Source organism: Microtus pennsylvanicus, chromosome 5 (genome assembly GCF_037038515.1).
Source record: "Microtus pennsylvanicus isolate mMicPen1 chromosome 5, mMicPen1.hap1, whole genome shotgun sequence".
Taxonomy (NCBI): domain Eukaryota; kingdom Metazoa; phylum Chordata; class Mammalia; order Rodentia; family Cricetidae; genus Microtus; species Microtus pennsylvanicus.
This window is the reverse complement of record NC_134583.1, coordinates 80,764,245-80,780,177: the sequence shown is the minus strand read 5'-3', so window position 1 is coordinate 80,780,177 and position 15,933 is coordinate 80,764,245. Positions and strand designations below refer to the sequence as shown.

The 15,933-nt window shown below is 50.2% G+C and overlaps 1 protein-coding gene across 2 annotated transcripts in view; it reads right to left on the bottom strand.

The window, feature by feature from the left end:
• Inpp5a (inositol polyphosphate-5-phosphatase A) overlaps positions 1 to 11,959 on the bottom strand; it is a 196,409-nt gene extending 184,450 nt beyond the window's left edge. The window contains exon 1 of one of the 2 annotated variants that reach the window (XM_075972662.1): positions 11,572 to 11,959. In XM_075972662.1, coding sequence (XP_075828777.1) covers positions 11,572 to 11,646 — 75 coding nt within the window. In that variant the 5' untranslated portion in view covers positions 11,647 to 11,959. The remainder of the gene's footprint in view (positions 1 to 11,571) is intronic. The other variant, XM_075972663.1, reaches the window with a different exon arrangement.
• Between the last annotated feature and the right edge of the window lie 3,974 nt (positions 11,960 to 15,933).

Here is a 15,933-nt window from a genome sequence, read left to right as displayed (position 1 = left end):
AACACTTGACACTGAGCTGGACAAAGCAAGTATCCATTGAAGCCCCCCCTCAACAAAGCTCTGTAGCCCGCAACCAGTACACAACCCCCAAACACCCCAGGAGCTCACTGACCAATGAGAATAGCAACCTATTCTTCCAGGAGAAGGCTCTCAGAGTCCACAAGAGGAACTGCTGGCTCTCAAAACCTACATGTGTGTCACCCGGGTGATCAGAGCCAGCAGTCCAAAGATGTCCCTACTCATCATGCAGTGAGCAATCACCAAAAGGTAGACGAGTGAAGCTGCTCAGGGCTGAAGAGTAGGGCTCCCTGGCTCCTACTCAGGACCTCAGATAGGGCCTAGTATAATGGAGCCGCAAGCCCAAATGGATCCAGGGCCACACAATAGCAAACTCCCAGAGAGGCAACAACCAGGCTCAGCAAAATGGCCCTGCAATATTAAGGAGCCCACCCTCAGAAACCAGGTCATGGATCCTCCTAAATAGAGAAACGAGACCAAATCTAGCCTTCCTCTAGTTCTCCTACCCCTGAGGCTGCCAGATGCCTCCCAACTGCAGTTAACACCCCTACTCTCCTACAGTGGCTGCCTGGGTTGACAGCCTAAGCCAAGATAACTACCTGCTACCAAGACCATCCCATCACAGACAGATGTTTCTCACGTAACCTCAAGGAATACTACTGCAAGCCCAAAGAAGCACCTGCCTGGTGGCAATGCCCCCTCCCAGCATGCCATGACCTACCTACCACAGGACCACCATCCTACAAAGGGTCTGGGGGACAGGTCCACAGAGCTATAGTCACAAAGTGCCTCTCAGACTTGCGCACAGATGTACAAACACAAATCCAGACCCCAGGGAGAAGGTAATTGGGAAAGAGCAAGAATACTAGGTCAGTAGCCAGTGAGGGTCCTGGAAATCCCACCTCACCCCCATGTTCCCTGCACCTGTAGGCAACAGGAGAGGATCTCCCACTGAGTTTTCCTGGGAGAACACCTACTCCTGCTTCACCTGAATGAACTGTACTCAAGGGAGGAGCATTATCACACCTGCCTGTTTGTCCAAGTACATGGGGCCTTCAGGGGGGGGGGCCAGAACCCTGAACCCCTCCTAGAGAAGTGAGCAGAAGGACAGCAGCCATGGAGCTGCCCACCACAGTCACTGCCAAGCCATTATCAATATAGCAAAGGAACAAACTTGTAGGATGTCACTATCGAAAAGAAGAGGTGAGAAAGACATAGGGCACCCCGTGCACACTCATCATCAGGAAGGCACCACCAGATGCTTGCACGGCAAAGGGCTGAACCCTACACACTAATGGAAGGGTATGAAATGGTGCACACCTAGAAATACTCACACACTGATTGTTCAATTAGTTCCAGGAAAGCGAGCACCTACACCCACACAAAACTGGAAGCCCCAGGAAGGCAAGGACTTATTAGAACCAATGTTTAGTAACTCACTGTACCCCAAAGACCTGCCTACTGGGAATGAATGAACCATGTGACCATACAGTACAATACAACTCAGCCATGAGCCCAGGTCAACTGTTGACACACAAAACCAAGGAACCTCAAAATCATCACACCGTGCTCAGTGAGAGAAACCAGACATCAGACTGAACATCATATAAGTCCATGATGTGAAAACTTCATGAAAGACAGAATCTAACAGGACAGCAGAGCTGAAGTGGGTGGGGTCAGGAGCTGGGGCCAGGAGCTGGGGCCGAGCACTGCGGAGGGCCAAGCGGGAAGTATTGCAAAACCGCTTCATGGCAACAGCTGCATAAATGCAGGCATTTTCCAAAAGTCATTGACCTGTACAGCCTCCTAGGTAAATCAAATGGTATGCACATTTATTATTCCTCAATAAAAGTGTTTAAAGGAAAAGAGGGGGAAAGTTACAGTTCAAGAACTTTTAGACTTTTGCACTAACCACAAAAGTGTGTCTGACCATACTTTATCCCCATGGCACATGAGGTGCAAGCAGAGCGAGCCAATGCTAATGACACTGTGGTAGGACAACACATTGCCTTTGGTGTCAGCTGACTTAAGACACTTCCCACCCAGCCTCCACCTTCATACTGACATGGGTATCAGCAACTTCAAGGAAACCCACCAGGCTCCACTCCTGCCCTCTATCCACTCGTGGAGAACCCCAAACCACGCACAGGGTTACTGTCAGAGGCCAAGCATCTGGATTTAATGCATATGTCAAAAGCTGTCAACAGGGAAAAAACAACATGACAAAGCAAAGCCTGGAATCCCTTCAGGCAGGAGAAGAGAGGGGCAGGCAAGAAGAGCTCTAAACATTACCCAAAGCCAGGACATAAGCTGGTCCTGGAAGGATCAGTGAGAGCCGCCTGCCCCTGCAGGGATCTGGAGCCAGGCGTCCCTAGGAAAGAACAGTGGTTCAGAGGCCACAGATGTAGAAATGTGTTCTACTTGAGCAACAAGCACTGTGAGGGAGAAGAGGGAACAAGAGCAGGGGAGCCCGCACCAGTGCAGAAGCAAGACTTCTGGGGAGTCCCAAGTGTTCCAGCAGGCCAAGGCAGCCAGAGAGCAAAGCTGCAAGAGATGAGGTTCCTCGGGGACCAGTGCCAAGTCATACAGGAGGCTATAACCGTTAGCCACATGCGTTCAGGCTCAGTGAATGGTTGGCCAGCCATGTGACAGCAGCTCCGCACACAGAGATAAAGTGAAGATGAGGCTGCTGTCCCTAGGGACTCAGCAAGTTCCACACATCAAGCTAGGAGGGAGGAGGCAAGGCCTCAAGAGCCTTGTGCTTGCCCAGCAGCACTGGCAGACAGGTAGCCTCCTCTCTGCTTTAGCATACTTAACCAGATTTCCAGGTGATTCTGGCTTGCTGAAGCATCAACAGGCAGGAGCAGAAGATGATCCAGGGTCACATGTCCGACAAGAGAGGGCATGGGGCACTGAAGAGATGGCTCAGCAGTTGAGAATGCACTGCTCTCCTAGAAAACCCATTTGGTTCCCAGCATCCATGTTCCCAGCACTCACAACCACCTGAAGCTCTAGCTCCAGGGATCCAGTTCCCTCTTCTGTCCTCCGTGGGCACCTACATACACATACACAAAAACACACACGGAAATTAATATATTTTTAAAGAAAGGTAGCAGACGGCAAGGTCCATGCTGACTCGGGATGTGGTCTATCTGAGCCTCTAAGGGGAGAGAAAGGCCTCGGAACAATCTGAACAGGCAAGCGCACCAGCTGGAAAGTCCAACCATGTGAGGTTGAATGAGGATGATAAGAGTTAGATTCATCATGGAGACTGTGTTCTGAAGTGTAGCCAGTTTAGAGGAGGAGTGGGGCCAGATCAGAAGGCAGGAGCTAGTCCAACAGTTCCAATGTGAAAAGGCAGCTAGCTCTGTTCTACACGCATACCCCAGGACAAAAGGCAGGGAGAATAACCCAGAGCCTCAGCAAACTTCAAGGAAAAGCACCATACCCTCATCAGAGAGCTAATCAAGAAGACAAATGGCTCATGGTCACAATGGTCAATCAGTATGTCAGAATTCTGCAGTAACTAGTCCATGGAGATACTCCTGGAAATGATTTGAAGGCATTCCATTTACAAAAGGGAAAACAAATCCAGATGCAGTGTGTTCTGGACTTGCAAAGCACTGGTGTCCTGATATCACACCCAGGGCAGGATCCCCTTACATCAAACATTAAGCCCTGCCCACCCAGAGCCCTGGCCAGGGCCTAAGACCCTTTGCATCATAAGGGTTGACCTATACAAGATAACATCCCAAGCATCCTACAGAGGACCAGCTGATACAGCTCCTCTCTATGGCATGGGGCATCCAGCAATCACTCCTCTAGTGGCATGCCACCTCTCAAAACAACCCTTCACAGTTTAAACGTTGGAGGAGCCACACAGGCACCAGGGTATTGTTATCACTAATGCCAAGCAGAAGCACAACAGTGACTCAAGTGTCTCGGAGAGAAAGTCCAAAGACATGCTCACAAAACAGAGCAGTTGTGAGAAACTGTGGGCTAAGGACCAACAGTGAGGAGCCAGCTTCCCACAAAGCCCACAGGGATGCTGCATTAAGCTGGTGCATGCCACTCCCAATCTGCCAATACTAAAGTATTATTAAATCAGAGTAGGATTTCCATGTCTGGATCAAAATTATCCTAGCATCGACACAGACAATGGCCTTTCATCGGTCTTACATTGTGGATGCTCCACTATCGTTCATCACTAAGGAAAGCCCAGAAAGTTTTCTCACACCGTATTTTGTCAGGAGGTTTGCATCAGGGTCCTTAGTCAACTGAGGAGCTCAACACCAGGCTGGGTGAAACAGTTCAGTACTGCCTTCCCAGAGAATTAGTTCTGGACCTTTCTAGGTTTCACTATGCCTGAAGGCCAAAACCTAATCCAGGAAAGAGGAGAGGCCAGACCTTCCAAATTCTCTCCCTGCAACTCCAAAGGTAATGCTTGCAAGGCAGACCTAGCTGGCCAAGGCCTTACCTGACTACCTAATAGCACCAAAAGCCTGGCCAGCATAGGCACCTCCCCAGGCCTTTGGAGAGTCTGTCAGTCTGGGAAAATCCTAAGTATCCTCACAAATGGAAAGGGCTCAGTCACTGCACTGGGAGGGGCACAGGTCTGCCTTCCCTGTCTCAGTCATGCTGATCATTCAGTGAGTTCACATCAGGGCAGGACACCTAGTGTGAGCTGTCACTGAATAGCACAGGATAGAAAGTGAACACCTCAGAGCTAAGGCCATTTCCAGAGAGAGCTCACACTCTCCCAGCTGTAACTTAGGGAAGCTGGCTCCTCTTCATGAGTCAAAGACTCTCAGCTGTAGTCTCACTGGCGGGGACAGGAACTCCCAAGACCCTTCACAGAGGCAGATCTGGGCTGGGTTTCTGTGACTTCCCAATCAGACCATGAAAACACCCATCAGATTCCAAATCCAAGCAGAGAGCCCCTCCCTGCTACTGAGAAAGCATGAGACTGCTCAAGTGTCTATGTGGACCATGTGAACCACAAATGCCCCCAAATGTCACTGGGCCATCCAACAGCTCTACTCAAAGTGCTTACTTCAAATATGGAAAATATTTAATATTTCAAACCACCCCCATGCACCCAGGCCCCTCAACACCTCTGGAGCAATTAAAGTAGGCCACAGGGAGGATGGCAGTCCAACAGAGGGACACTGCACTCTCAAACGCTAGTCAATAACAGAGAGACACATGGCTCCAGATCCTTTACACTGGGACAGATCTGGGGTTGGCGACAAGCATAGCATGGAAGCAGACGACCACCAGGTGGATCTCTACATTCTAAACATTGTATCTCAAAACCCTAAACATTGAAAGCAGCCAGGAAATGATGTCTGTGGAAAGTCACCTGTGTTTACAAATCAGAAATGGTTTCATACAGTGGTCAGAAGCACCAGCAACAGTAACATAAATGTTGCAATACAGTCTCACTTGATCCTTTCACTCTGGGAGCAGCCCTGTCTTACTTTTGGGGGGAGACATGGGGGTGGAGACAAGGGTCCTCTGTGTAGCGCTTGCTATCTTGGAACTCATTCTGTAGTCCAGGCTGTCCTTGAACTCAGAGATCCACCTGCCTCTGCCTCTAGAGTTTTGGGACTGCAGGTGTGCACCACCACTGCTCGGTGATCCTGTCTTAGGCTTTCAGGAATCTGACCATAATTCAGTCTGCTTGCTGAAATCTCTGGCACAAACAGCAGTGTCAAATGGAGGAACACTGCGACTTCTTAGCTACTACCTGCCTATCCTGAGACAAAAGGAGAGACACATAGTCCCAGCCCCTTCACATTGGGAGAGGTGCGGAGAGAGGCAGTCGCAGCATGGAAATAGATTACCACCAGCTGGATCTCAAAATTCTAAATATTGAAAACAGCCTTTTCCAGCAGGAAAGGCCAGCCACATGCTCTGACAATGAATAAGAGACAAGTGAGCCAGTCCCACGTCAAGAAAGTACTAAAAAGAATGGTTCACTGGTTAAGAGCATGTCCTGCTCTTACAAAGGACCCAAGTTCGATTCCTAGCACACAGTTCCAGGGGATAAATGCCCTCTTATGACCTCCATAGGCACCATACTTATGTACTCATACGTGTATACAACACACACACACACTTAAGAAAAATGTGTTTTGATGTTGTGTGTGTGTAGTTTTTTGGTTGCTTTGTTTTGTTTTTTGGACAGGGTTTCTCTGTGTAAATCTGACCATTCTGTAGAAGACCAGTCTGTCTTCAAACTTAGAGATTCACCTGCCTCTGCTTCCCCAGTGCTGAGATTAAAGGCTTGGACTACCATTGCCCGGCTAAAAATAACTTTTTAAAAAGAGAGTGCTGGTCTTCTGTGGAGGCTGACTGCAGTGGGCCTAGCTGGGCACCCTGTGCTGCATAGCCCATCTTAGCTCAGTCTCAGCTTCAGCCTCTCTCCTGCAGCGTTGGGCATCACAAAGAGAAATGGAATCTAGGTGAGGACCAGGAAGTGAGCATGGCCAGAGAAGGTGTGGCTTAATCTGAGTATACCATCCTGAGAAGTGGGAAAGGAGAAGCAACTACAGAATTTCCAAGAAGTCAAGTCTTAGGAGGAAAAAAGCAGATGCTGGAGAGATGGTTCAGCGGTTAAGAGCACTGATTGCTCTTTCAGAGGCTCGGGTTCAATTCCCAGCACCCACATGGCAGCTTACAACTGTCTATAACTCCGGTTCCAGGGGACCTGACACCCATGGCAAAACACCAATGCACATAAAGAAAAAGAGTAATAGGTCAGGTACTGGGAAGGATGTGGAGAAATCAAGAACCACAAGGGGGAATGTGAAATGATTGTGGTCAGGGGGCTGGAGAGTTGGACCAGCAGTGAAGAGCACATGTTGCTCTTAAATAGGACCCTAGTTTGATTCCTAGCACCCACATAGCTCAGAACCGTTTGTAACTCCATTCCCAGGGAATCCAAGGCCCTCTTCCGACCTCTGTGGGCACCAAGTACACACTTGCTACACAGACATACATTCAGGCAAAACACACACCTAGAATAGTAATGTAATATATGTGAGTGTGTGTATATGTAAGATATATATATATATACACACATACATTAGGGAGAGAGAGAGAGAAGAAATGGGACAATGTGGTAGCACCTCCAGAGGTAGGACACAGTTTCTTCAGGACTCAGCAAGTCCTCTGCAAGGCCCTGAGAGCGGAAAACGCCCATGCACAAGAACACATACACCAGAGCTCACAACAGTTTTCACAAACAAGATGCAAAAACAGTCCAATGCTCACTAACTGATCACTGGACAGACACAAGCACACAAGGACAACTGTCCATCCACAGATAGGAATGAAGCACACTGATGTATGCTATGACAGGAAAGATTCTGATGACTCCTCACTAAGTTAAAAAAAGAAAAAAGCCAGACGCAAAAGCCACATGCTCCACAGGTCCACTTCCAGGAACCAGGAACCTCCAGAAAAGACAGATCCACAAGGTGGCAAACGTACAATTGGTGGGCAGAAGCAACAGGGGGTAACAGCCAATGCAGGGAGCTTCCCTTTGAGGTGACTTGAATTTTCCTGCAATGAGTGCAAGGAAATAATGCTAGTCCTGGCGCCAAGAGTCCCAGAGTGAAGTGTGGGGCAGAATCTGGAAAGAGTAAAGTGAAGACTGCCCTTGTGAAGGCTGTTAGGAGGACAGAACTGACCTCAGGAAGTCAGAACTACAGCCCTTCCACACTGGTGGGGAAAACCTGGCAGTGGAGATAAATCCGAAGAGGCAGGAGGGAGAGGAACGTGGGCCAGGCTGTCTGTCTGAGTCTATCCACCCACAGCAGTTCTGACCTGCCTCTCCCCAGCCCATGGCCCAAGAACACCTGCTGACTAGGGACCCTCGGTCCCCAACAATTCACTGCCAGTTCTCCAAGACCATGACTGCCTGGAAAGGGCCATTTGGGAGTATACTAAGCAAAGCAGGAAACCAGCTCCAAATGACATCTGACTCTGAATGCATAGCAGGACCAAGGGCCAGCACAGCCTAACCATGTAAGGGTGAGAAGAACTCTGAAGCAAGCTCTCCAGCATTTACCTTCTCCGTCTGCTGCCGGTCAATGAGTGAGGAGCCTAGAGCTAAAAGCACACTGGTCAAAACACCGACCAGATCAGCAGAGCAGTAACAGGCATGGCCCAGGTCACCCACTCCTCTCCCAGGGACACCAAGTCAAACTAGGAGCCAGTCAGAGGCAATGTGGCAGTCACTACTAGTAAGACAGAAAGTTGCAGGTTCCCCCAGCTACCTGGAAAACTACTTCTGAAGGGTCACCAGCTGGGACAGGAGTCCACAGAAAATGGACCAAAGACTCTCAAAGAGTGACTGAGATTGCTTTTTTTTCCTGACACCATGCAATGACTTCAACTCTCTCACTCCCACTAAAGGGACCATGGAGCTTCCCTGCCCTGGCACCGGGTTAAAGTGACCAATTCCTCTGCCAGCAAACGGAGTGTCGGCTGAGTGTTCTGTGCTTAACATTTTCAGTTTTGACATCTAACACAATGACTACTGATAGATAGTACAACACACACACACACGAGCTTCCACAGTTTTTTAAAAACACGAGACAAAAGTCTGCCTACAGTGATGCATTTGGATAACACTATAAGGTCAAAGGGCTAGAAGCAACCTGAAGGCCCTCAGCACCACAGCTCAGTAACTGCAGTAGGCCACCCTGCCAGGCAAGGATGCCAGCCAGGATTGCTGGTGAGACAAGAGCAGGCTGAACAAGATGTTCTGGAGATCCCAGGGTGCTGACGACAAAGCTGTGATTAAAATTTACATTCATGGGCTGGGGCCTATAGCTAAGGAGGGAAGTCTGGGGTTCAAGCCCAATGTAAAAAAAAAAAAATTACATGTTGTTTTAAGAGGGGTCGCCTCTGGATTAGGAAGAGGAGGGGGGCATCAGAGAGAAGACTGTCAAAACTATAAATGCAAAAACAAACTACCTACTGCTTGTGCATAAAAGGAAAAAATGCCTTCAGAGCCCGCGTGACTGTTTCAAATCGGACACTTTCCTCCTGGGAACCGACTCCCTTAGGCAGCAGCTAAGGCGCTGTGCTAGGCTGGGCAGAACCGAGCTTGTTTCCCACTGAAAACTCCTTTACAGTCCCGAACACGGATGGAGAGGTCGTCTGTCATCAGGGGCTCACTAAGGAGCACAGTCAATCACAAGCACGTTTTCTGAGTCTAGTATAACCAACAAATTAAAATCTACCTCACTTGAGAATTCGCCACTTTCTCTCCCCAACTTCTTTCCCACAGCCCCCAAACCCCCACCAAGGAAGCAGGCCCCAGAATACAAGTATGCCCTTCGTGGTCATTCCATTGAGGGTATGACTGGCCCTGGGGACTGGTTCGGAATTAACTTAGGTACAATTCACCAAGACAAATACTTCTTCTACATACAGATGCAGTGCAAAACTCCAGACAGCCGTAAAAAAACATAAAAATTCAGACAACATGTTGCTAAACAAAAGTGAGGTAAGCTGGGCATGGTGGTGTGCCATCTTCAATCCCAGCAGACACAAATGGATTTCTATCTACCTGGTGTACACAGTGAGTTCCAGGCCAGCCAGGACTACCTGATAAGTTCCTGTTCCAAAAAGAAGGTGAAGTAAGACACCCTCTTTAATGTCATCAAAAAGAAGTGCATATGTGTATGACTGAAACACAACAAAAACTCTAGAACTCAGAATCAAAAATTACTAGAAAGAATGTTTTCACAGCAAAATTCTTTTCCCTTGGAGATGAAAGTGCCCTGCCATGCCTAATTTTCCTGACATTTCTGAGGCTTTGAAGCCACAGCTAACGGATCTGAATCATCTGAACAAAACCACGCTACAGTGACATGTTACTGGAAGGCCTAGAATAGAATGCTAAATATATGGGCACACACCCATACAGGCCCTTGTAGAAAATGATCACACGTGAAACTACAGCAAGCTGTCCACACCTTGAGAGGATAGACAGTGTCTCTCCAGCAGGGGACTAGAACACTCGCATGTTTATAAGTTAAATCACAAAATACAGCAATAACGCCTGCTTTTTACTAATAAAAATCAAGCCTCCACTGTCTGAGAGCTCAGCTCAATGAAACTCTTCTCCCATGCTTACTGCCAGGAAGGAAACAGGACCCTCCCCTGAAATCTACATGAGGCCTGTATCCAAGCCCTGGTATTGGCCCAACTGTTCACCTAGGCAGGGAGAAGAGAGGGAGAAAGGGGAATACGTGGCTTCATAGTTCCATCTGTGACATTACCCTTTCTTCTTAAACAAGCATGCCACTTGGAGCCACATTCTGCTTTATTTGGGTTGGCAGTTTAAGTACCAACAGCGGGGTGGCACCGTGGCTGCAATGCTGAACTAGGTCAGCCCCAGCCTGCTCCTGGGAGCTCCCAGTGTCCCAGGCCTCAGCTCCCCTCTGCCTCCCAGAGGAGAGAACCCTGGGTTTCAGGGTGGGACTGAGGACTGGAGGAGCAGCCCTAGAAGATAAAGGGCTTTGGCATCATTTTTGGCCTTGAAGAGCTTTTCAACACCTTTTCATTTAGTAAACAAGGATTATAAAGTCCTCCAGGGCTTGAATAGAGCTGCTTCATTTGAGAACTAGTGTGATTACCTGTTACATGCTAAAATAAGGGTGCTTCACACCTCAGGACCCCACCACCACCAGAAAACAGGGCCAAGGAATGGAATCTAGGGACCAGGCAGGACTCAGACAATGGAGCTCAAGATTTGGGGGTGAGGTCTATTTGTGACTTCGTAAGGAAAGCTCAGGGATAGGGCCAGGGAGCAGAATTAGAGGCCAGGATTCATGCTCCGAGGCCAAGGGTAGATGTAGGAATTCAGGGTCAGTGTGCTCTGGGTTGGGAGGACAAGGGACCAAAATTTGAAAGCTGGGTTTCTGGAGTCAGAATTCAGCCTTTGAAAAATCTGAGTCAGAAACTGGGGGGTCGAGATTCAATCAGGAGACCTGCGGTCAGCATGTGGTGAGGTTTAGAGGCCAGGGCATCCAAGTACCAGGATTCTGGGTCAAAATTCCAGATCAGTACTGTGTAGCTCTGGAGTTAGGAAGCAGAAGCGGGATAGGGATTTGCTCTGTCTGGATCACAGCAAGGTACCAGCATCAGGACTCAAAGATCCAGACTTAGGCTAGGTTCCTGTAGTCTGGGTTAAGACGGAGGTTCAAAAGTCGGGTCTTCGAGTTTGGCCTCGGGGACCAAAAAAGCGGTGTCAAGGTCCGGGATGGGTTGCTGCAAGTTTCCTGGCCTAGGGTCCTACTCTGGGGTCAGGGTCAGGGGCCTGGGGGATTCCTGGTCCGTGTCTTCCCGCTGTGGGTAAGGAGCATCAGAGTCACACGTCCAAAAGACAACTGGCCCGGGGTCCGTGGCTGTAGAAGGCGCTGTAGAGGCAGGAATTTAGGGTCTCCAGCTGGAAATGGGGATGTCAGGGTCCGGGGCTGGGAGACTCCTGGCCCACAGCCGCCCCTCCCTAGCCGACGGCGCGGCACTTACGTCGTCGAAGAGCGAGCCCACGTTGGCCGTGACCAGCAGGACCGCGGTGCCGGGGGCGGCCGCCTTCCCCGCCATGGTGCCCGGGCGGAGCGGGCGCTGGACTGGGTGGCGGCGGCCGCTTCCTGCGGGGCCGGGCGGGCTGGGGTCTCGCGGGGCCGCGGGGCGTCAGCTGCGCCGGGGTACAGCACCGGGGCGCATCGCGGGCTCCGCGGGTCGGACCGGGCCTGGCCGGGGCTCCAGCCTCGCGGTCGCTGGCTCTTCGCTGCTCCGCGGCCCCGCGCCCGCTCGCCGCCGCGCCTCACAGCGGCCCGCGCGCAGCCATTAGACCCGCCGGGAAAGTTCCCGCAGCCGCCGCCGCCGACTCCGGCTGGGGCAAGTCCCGCCCCACGGAGGGTGGGACCCTAGGAGGCGGGGCTGGTGGTCGCGCCGGAGGCGGGGCCTAAGGGTGGGGAGGGGCCTGCGGGCAGCCTACCGCCTCGGGGCCTCCGCTCCCCCGCTCAGGGTCCGCTGGAAGGGCGGGGCCTCGCGCCCGAACCAGACTGAGGGGAGGGGCCTGAGCAGGGGCGGGGTCTGCTTACAGGAGCTGGGCCTAGGGAGGGGAGGAGCCAACACCAGAAAGAGGCGAGGCGAGGCCTGTGGGGTATTTCTGTCAGTCAGAACCCTAGGTCCTCCCCTGGCTTTGCCCCGCCCTGCCGCGGTTACGCGCACATTCCACCCTCCTCTCCCATGACGTCACGACCCTGCTACCAAGGCACCTCTTAAAGGAGCCGCGAGCTCAGGTACCTGCAGCCTGCTCGCTCTTGTTGGGAACCTGGAGCTCCGGGACCTTCGGTCCTGGCCCAGAAGGGGAACGCGACTTCAGCCGAGGTCCTGGCCCTTGCGAGTATGGGGAATCAGACGTTGGTGGGTCGTGGAAGAGACCGAGATCACGGAGAATTGGGGAGGAGCCTCCTCCAGCCCGGGCTCTGGGTCTGCAAAAAATGGGACTGTAGACCAAGTGTATGGGATTTTGCAATTTCCTAACACGTCCGCCCAGTTCCTTAAGTAGGAAAGACTTTGCTTACAAGACCGAAAGTTGTTGGCATCCAGAAACAGAAAAATTAAAAATCCTTTTAAGAAACAAGTGTATTGGTGTGCTCCTATAATCGCAGCACTCAGAGGCTGTGGCAGGTTTGTTGAGTTTGAGGCCAGCCTGGGCTATAGCTTGAGACTGTGCCAAAAAAAAGAAAGAAAGAACAAAAGGGAAGGAAGAAGGGAGGGAGAAAGAAAAGGAGAGGGAGGAAAGAAGGAAGGAAAGAAAGAAGAAAGAAAGAAAAATAAAAAGTTTGTTCAAAGTAGGTGCTTGCCAGCTGCGATCCACATTCCATACCCAGTTGAGTTGGGAATTTTAACCACCATAGGAGAGCTGGGATGGATGGGAGGAGTGCTGGTTGGAAAAGCAGAGTTAGTCCTAGATGTAGATGGAATCAAGAAATTTCTCTGAGGCAGAGCCAGTTAGTTGATCCTGGAAGTGGGACAGAGCTGCTAGCAAAATAGTGAGCAGGATTGTTCTAACTAGTCTAGACCACCAAAAAGCCCTGACCTGTGGGGCTGCTGCATCTTAGCCTTAGGGAAGGCATCTCCTTAAAAGAAACAGTGCTACAGATACACCAGAACCCTTTTGCAATAAGAGTTCTCCCAGTGGGTTCATTCTTTAAATTTTTATTTAATTTGTCTGTATGGTGTATAGTAGTTCAGGCACACATGCTACCAAGATCAGAGAACACGTTCCAGTTATCGGTTCTCTCTTTACATCATTGGTCATGGGGTTCGATGGCAAGTGCTCTTACCCATTGAGCCATCTTGCCGGCTATAGATGTACTTTTCAAAGTAACAGGTAACAAACAAAATTAATTCTGCAGCACATTTACTTAACCCGGTAGATATAAACACCATCTAGTGCATAACTAGCATTTAGCAATGTTCCTGAGCTTCCCACAGCAAGGCTTTGAAATGAGTATCTGGCAATTGCAGCACAGTACCCAGTATCCACATGATCTCAACCTAGTGTTTTCCAGCTCTTGGCACCATCCAAGAAAGGTTTCAGAGATGAGGCAAAGGAGAGAATTAAGACCAAGTATTAAAGAAGGAAGGTATATACTCAAGGAGTGAACTGGACAGGCTTCTCAAGAAAAACCTGTGACCATGATTTGAATATCGTGTCTTATGGGCAAGCTTTAGAAGAGCTTATTGAAGAGTTAAAGTGGGGAAAGAAATTCCAAGAATGAAGTGACATTTCCCCTGAATAAGGTTTATTCTCTGCTCTGTCCTCATGGGCTTGGGGATGTCCTGATGCCAGACGTATGATGGGACTAGACAAATTTGCATGGCCAATGACATAGAAGAGCTGCTATAGATTCAAAGAATAGTCAGGGGCTGTCCTCGTCCTTGTGTTCCGGGTTGTTCTGTCTACACTTTGCACAGTCTCTTAATGGACTGCTACACCTACAGTACAGTCTGCAGGAGCGTCAGACTCAAGCTGCAGTGTGGTTTGCCTCTTTCCCCCTCTCCCTGCATAGTCTACCTCACAACCCTTTTCATTCCACCAACATCCATCCATCAGCTGATGTCCACACCATTCAGTAGGAGATGTCTGCTGTGAACTTAATTGTGCGCCCCTCCCAGGATCAATGGACTTACGCCCTAATTTCACAAATGTGCTATTGAGAAATAAGACCCATCCTGAAACCTCTAAAGTTACTTGGGGCCTGAAGGGCGGCATTCTGATCAGTGTCCTTCTAAGAAGTAGGATCAGAGAGCCCCTGTCCTCTATAGCCACAGCTGCACACAAAAGTCATGTGAACACAGCAATAGGACCTTTGCCTAACACCAGGAGCACCCTAAGCTGGAACTTGAAATTCCAGCCTCTGGAGCTGTAGAACACAAACTTCTGCTGTCAGATCCACTCAGTCTGTATCACTTTGCCATCCCAGGCAAGCTGGATAATACAGTCTTTATTTTTATTTTTTTAACAAAGCAAACATGTGGCAAACATGTTTTTTTGTTTGGTTGGTTTGGTTTGGTTTGATTGTCTTTACGGAGGGGCGAGGGCACAAGGTCTCACACAGCTGGCCTGACCCTGAACTCTTAATCATCTTGTCTCCACCTCCCAAGAGCTGAAGAAGACTGTATCACTACACCTGGCAAACAGACTCTTAATAGAACCCAAATATAGGACACGCTGTTCCCTGTAACCTGTTCCGAAAGTGGTGGCATCGCTTCCTTGCCTCCCCTCAGGCCATCTTCTCCCTCATATCCCATCACTCCCTGGCCAAGGTGGATATTGTCCTAACCTCCTTTCGTAACATCAGAGTCTGTCCTTTCTTTATCCTTCCAAGCATGGCTCACCCACAGTCTTAGCCCTCTCTTGTACTTCTTATCCTGAGACCGTTCTGGACTCTCCAGTACCCTAGTGAGTCGTCCTAATCCCACTTCAACAACCCTACCCTACCATAGCCTCATTCCTCATTGCATCAATAACCACACTGCCTCCAAGTCCAAGCTCCTGCCCCTACATACACACACACACACACACACACACACGCACGCACACACATCCCTTCAAAGCGCATCCTTTAGCATGCCCACAAGCTACCCACACAGACACACATGCACATTCCTCAGCTTCCAGCTTCCTCTGCTTCTTGGGGTGCCATCATTCTCATGCACCCTCTCCCTTGCCTCTCCCTGCTCTCCCTGCTCCTTACACTTTGGGGCTGATCCCCAAGACTGATTATGTGTCCTACACACTTGCTCTGAGTCTACCCTCAAAGTAGAGAAAAGTCAGCTAGAAAAACAACTATAGAACATATACTCCTCCATCCAAGGCACCCTCCTCATACTCGGGGGCACATCCATTGAGCCCCAGACCTCTGGCTTCCCACACTTAGTTCTCATCAGTAAAGACTGTCAACAAAAATCCTGTCCCCTTCTCTGGACCACCAGCCAGGCTGTCCGCTCCCTCTGTACCATCAGCCACCCTGTCCCCTCCCTCTGCACCACCAGCCACCCTAGCCCCTCCTTCTGGACCACCAGCCACCCTGTCCCCTCCCCTGCACCACCAGCCCCCCTGTCCCCTCCCCTGCACCACCAGCCGCTAGCAGTTCTTGCTCTTCTCTGTGGAAACAATTTGCAGTCTGATCATGCTGCTACAGCAGCAAACTGTTCATATCTGGTAGCTACTCGGACTCCTCTGCCCTTCCGGAAATGAGGCACCAATCTCACACCCAGGATACCCCTCCTGGGTTGTGTCATCAGCTCACAGCAGGCCTGTGACTGTGCTTCTGCAAAAGCCTCCTTTATCCAGTACCTTGCTTTGCCCCT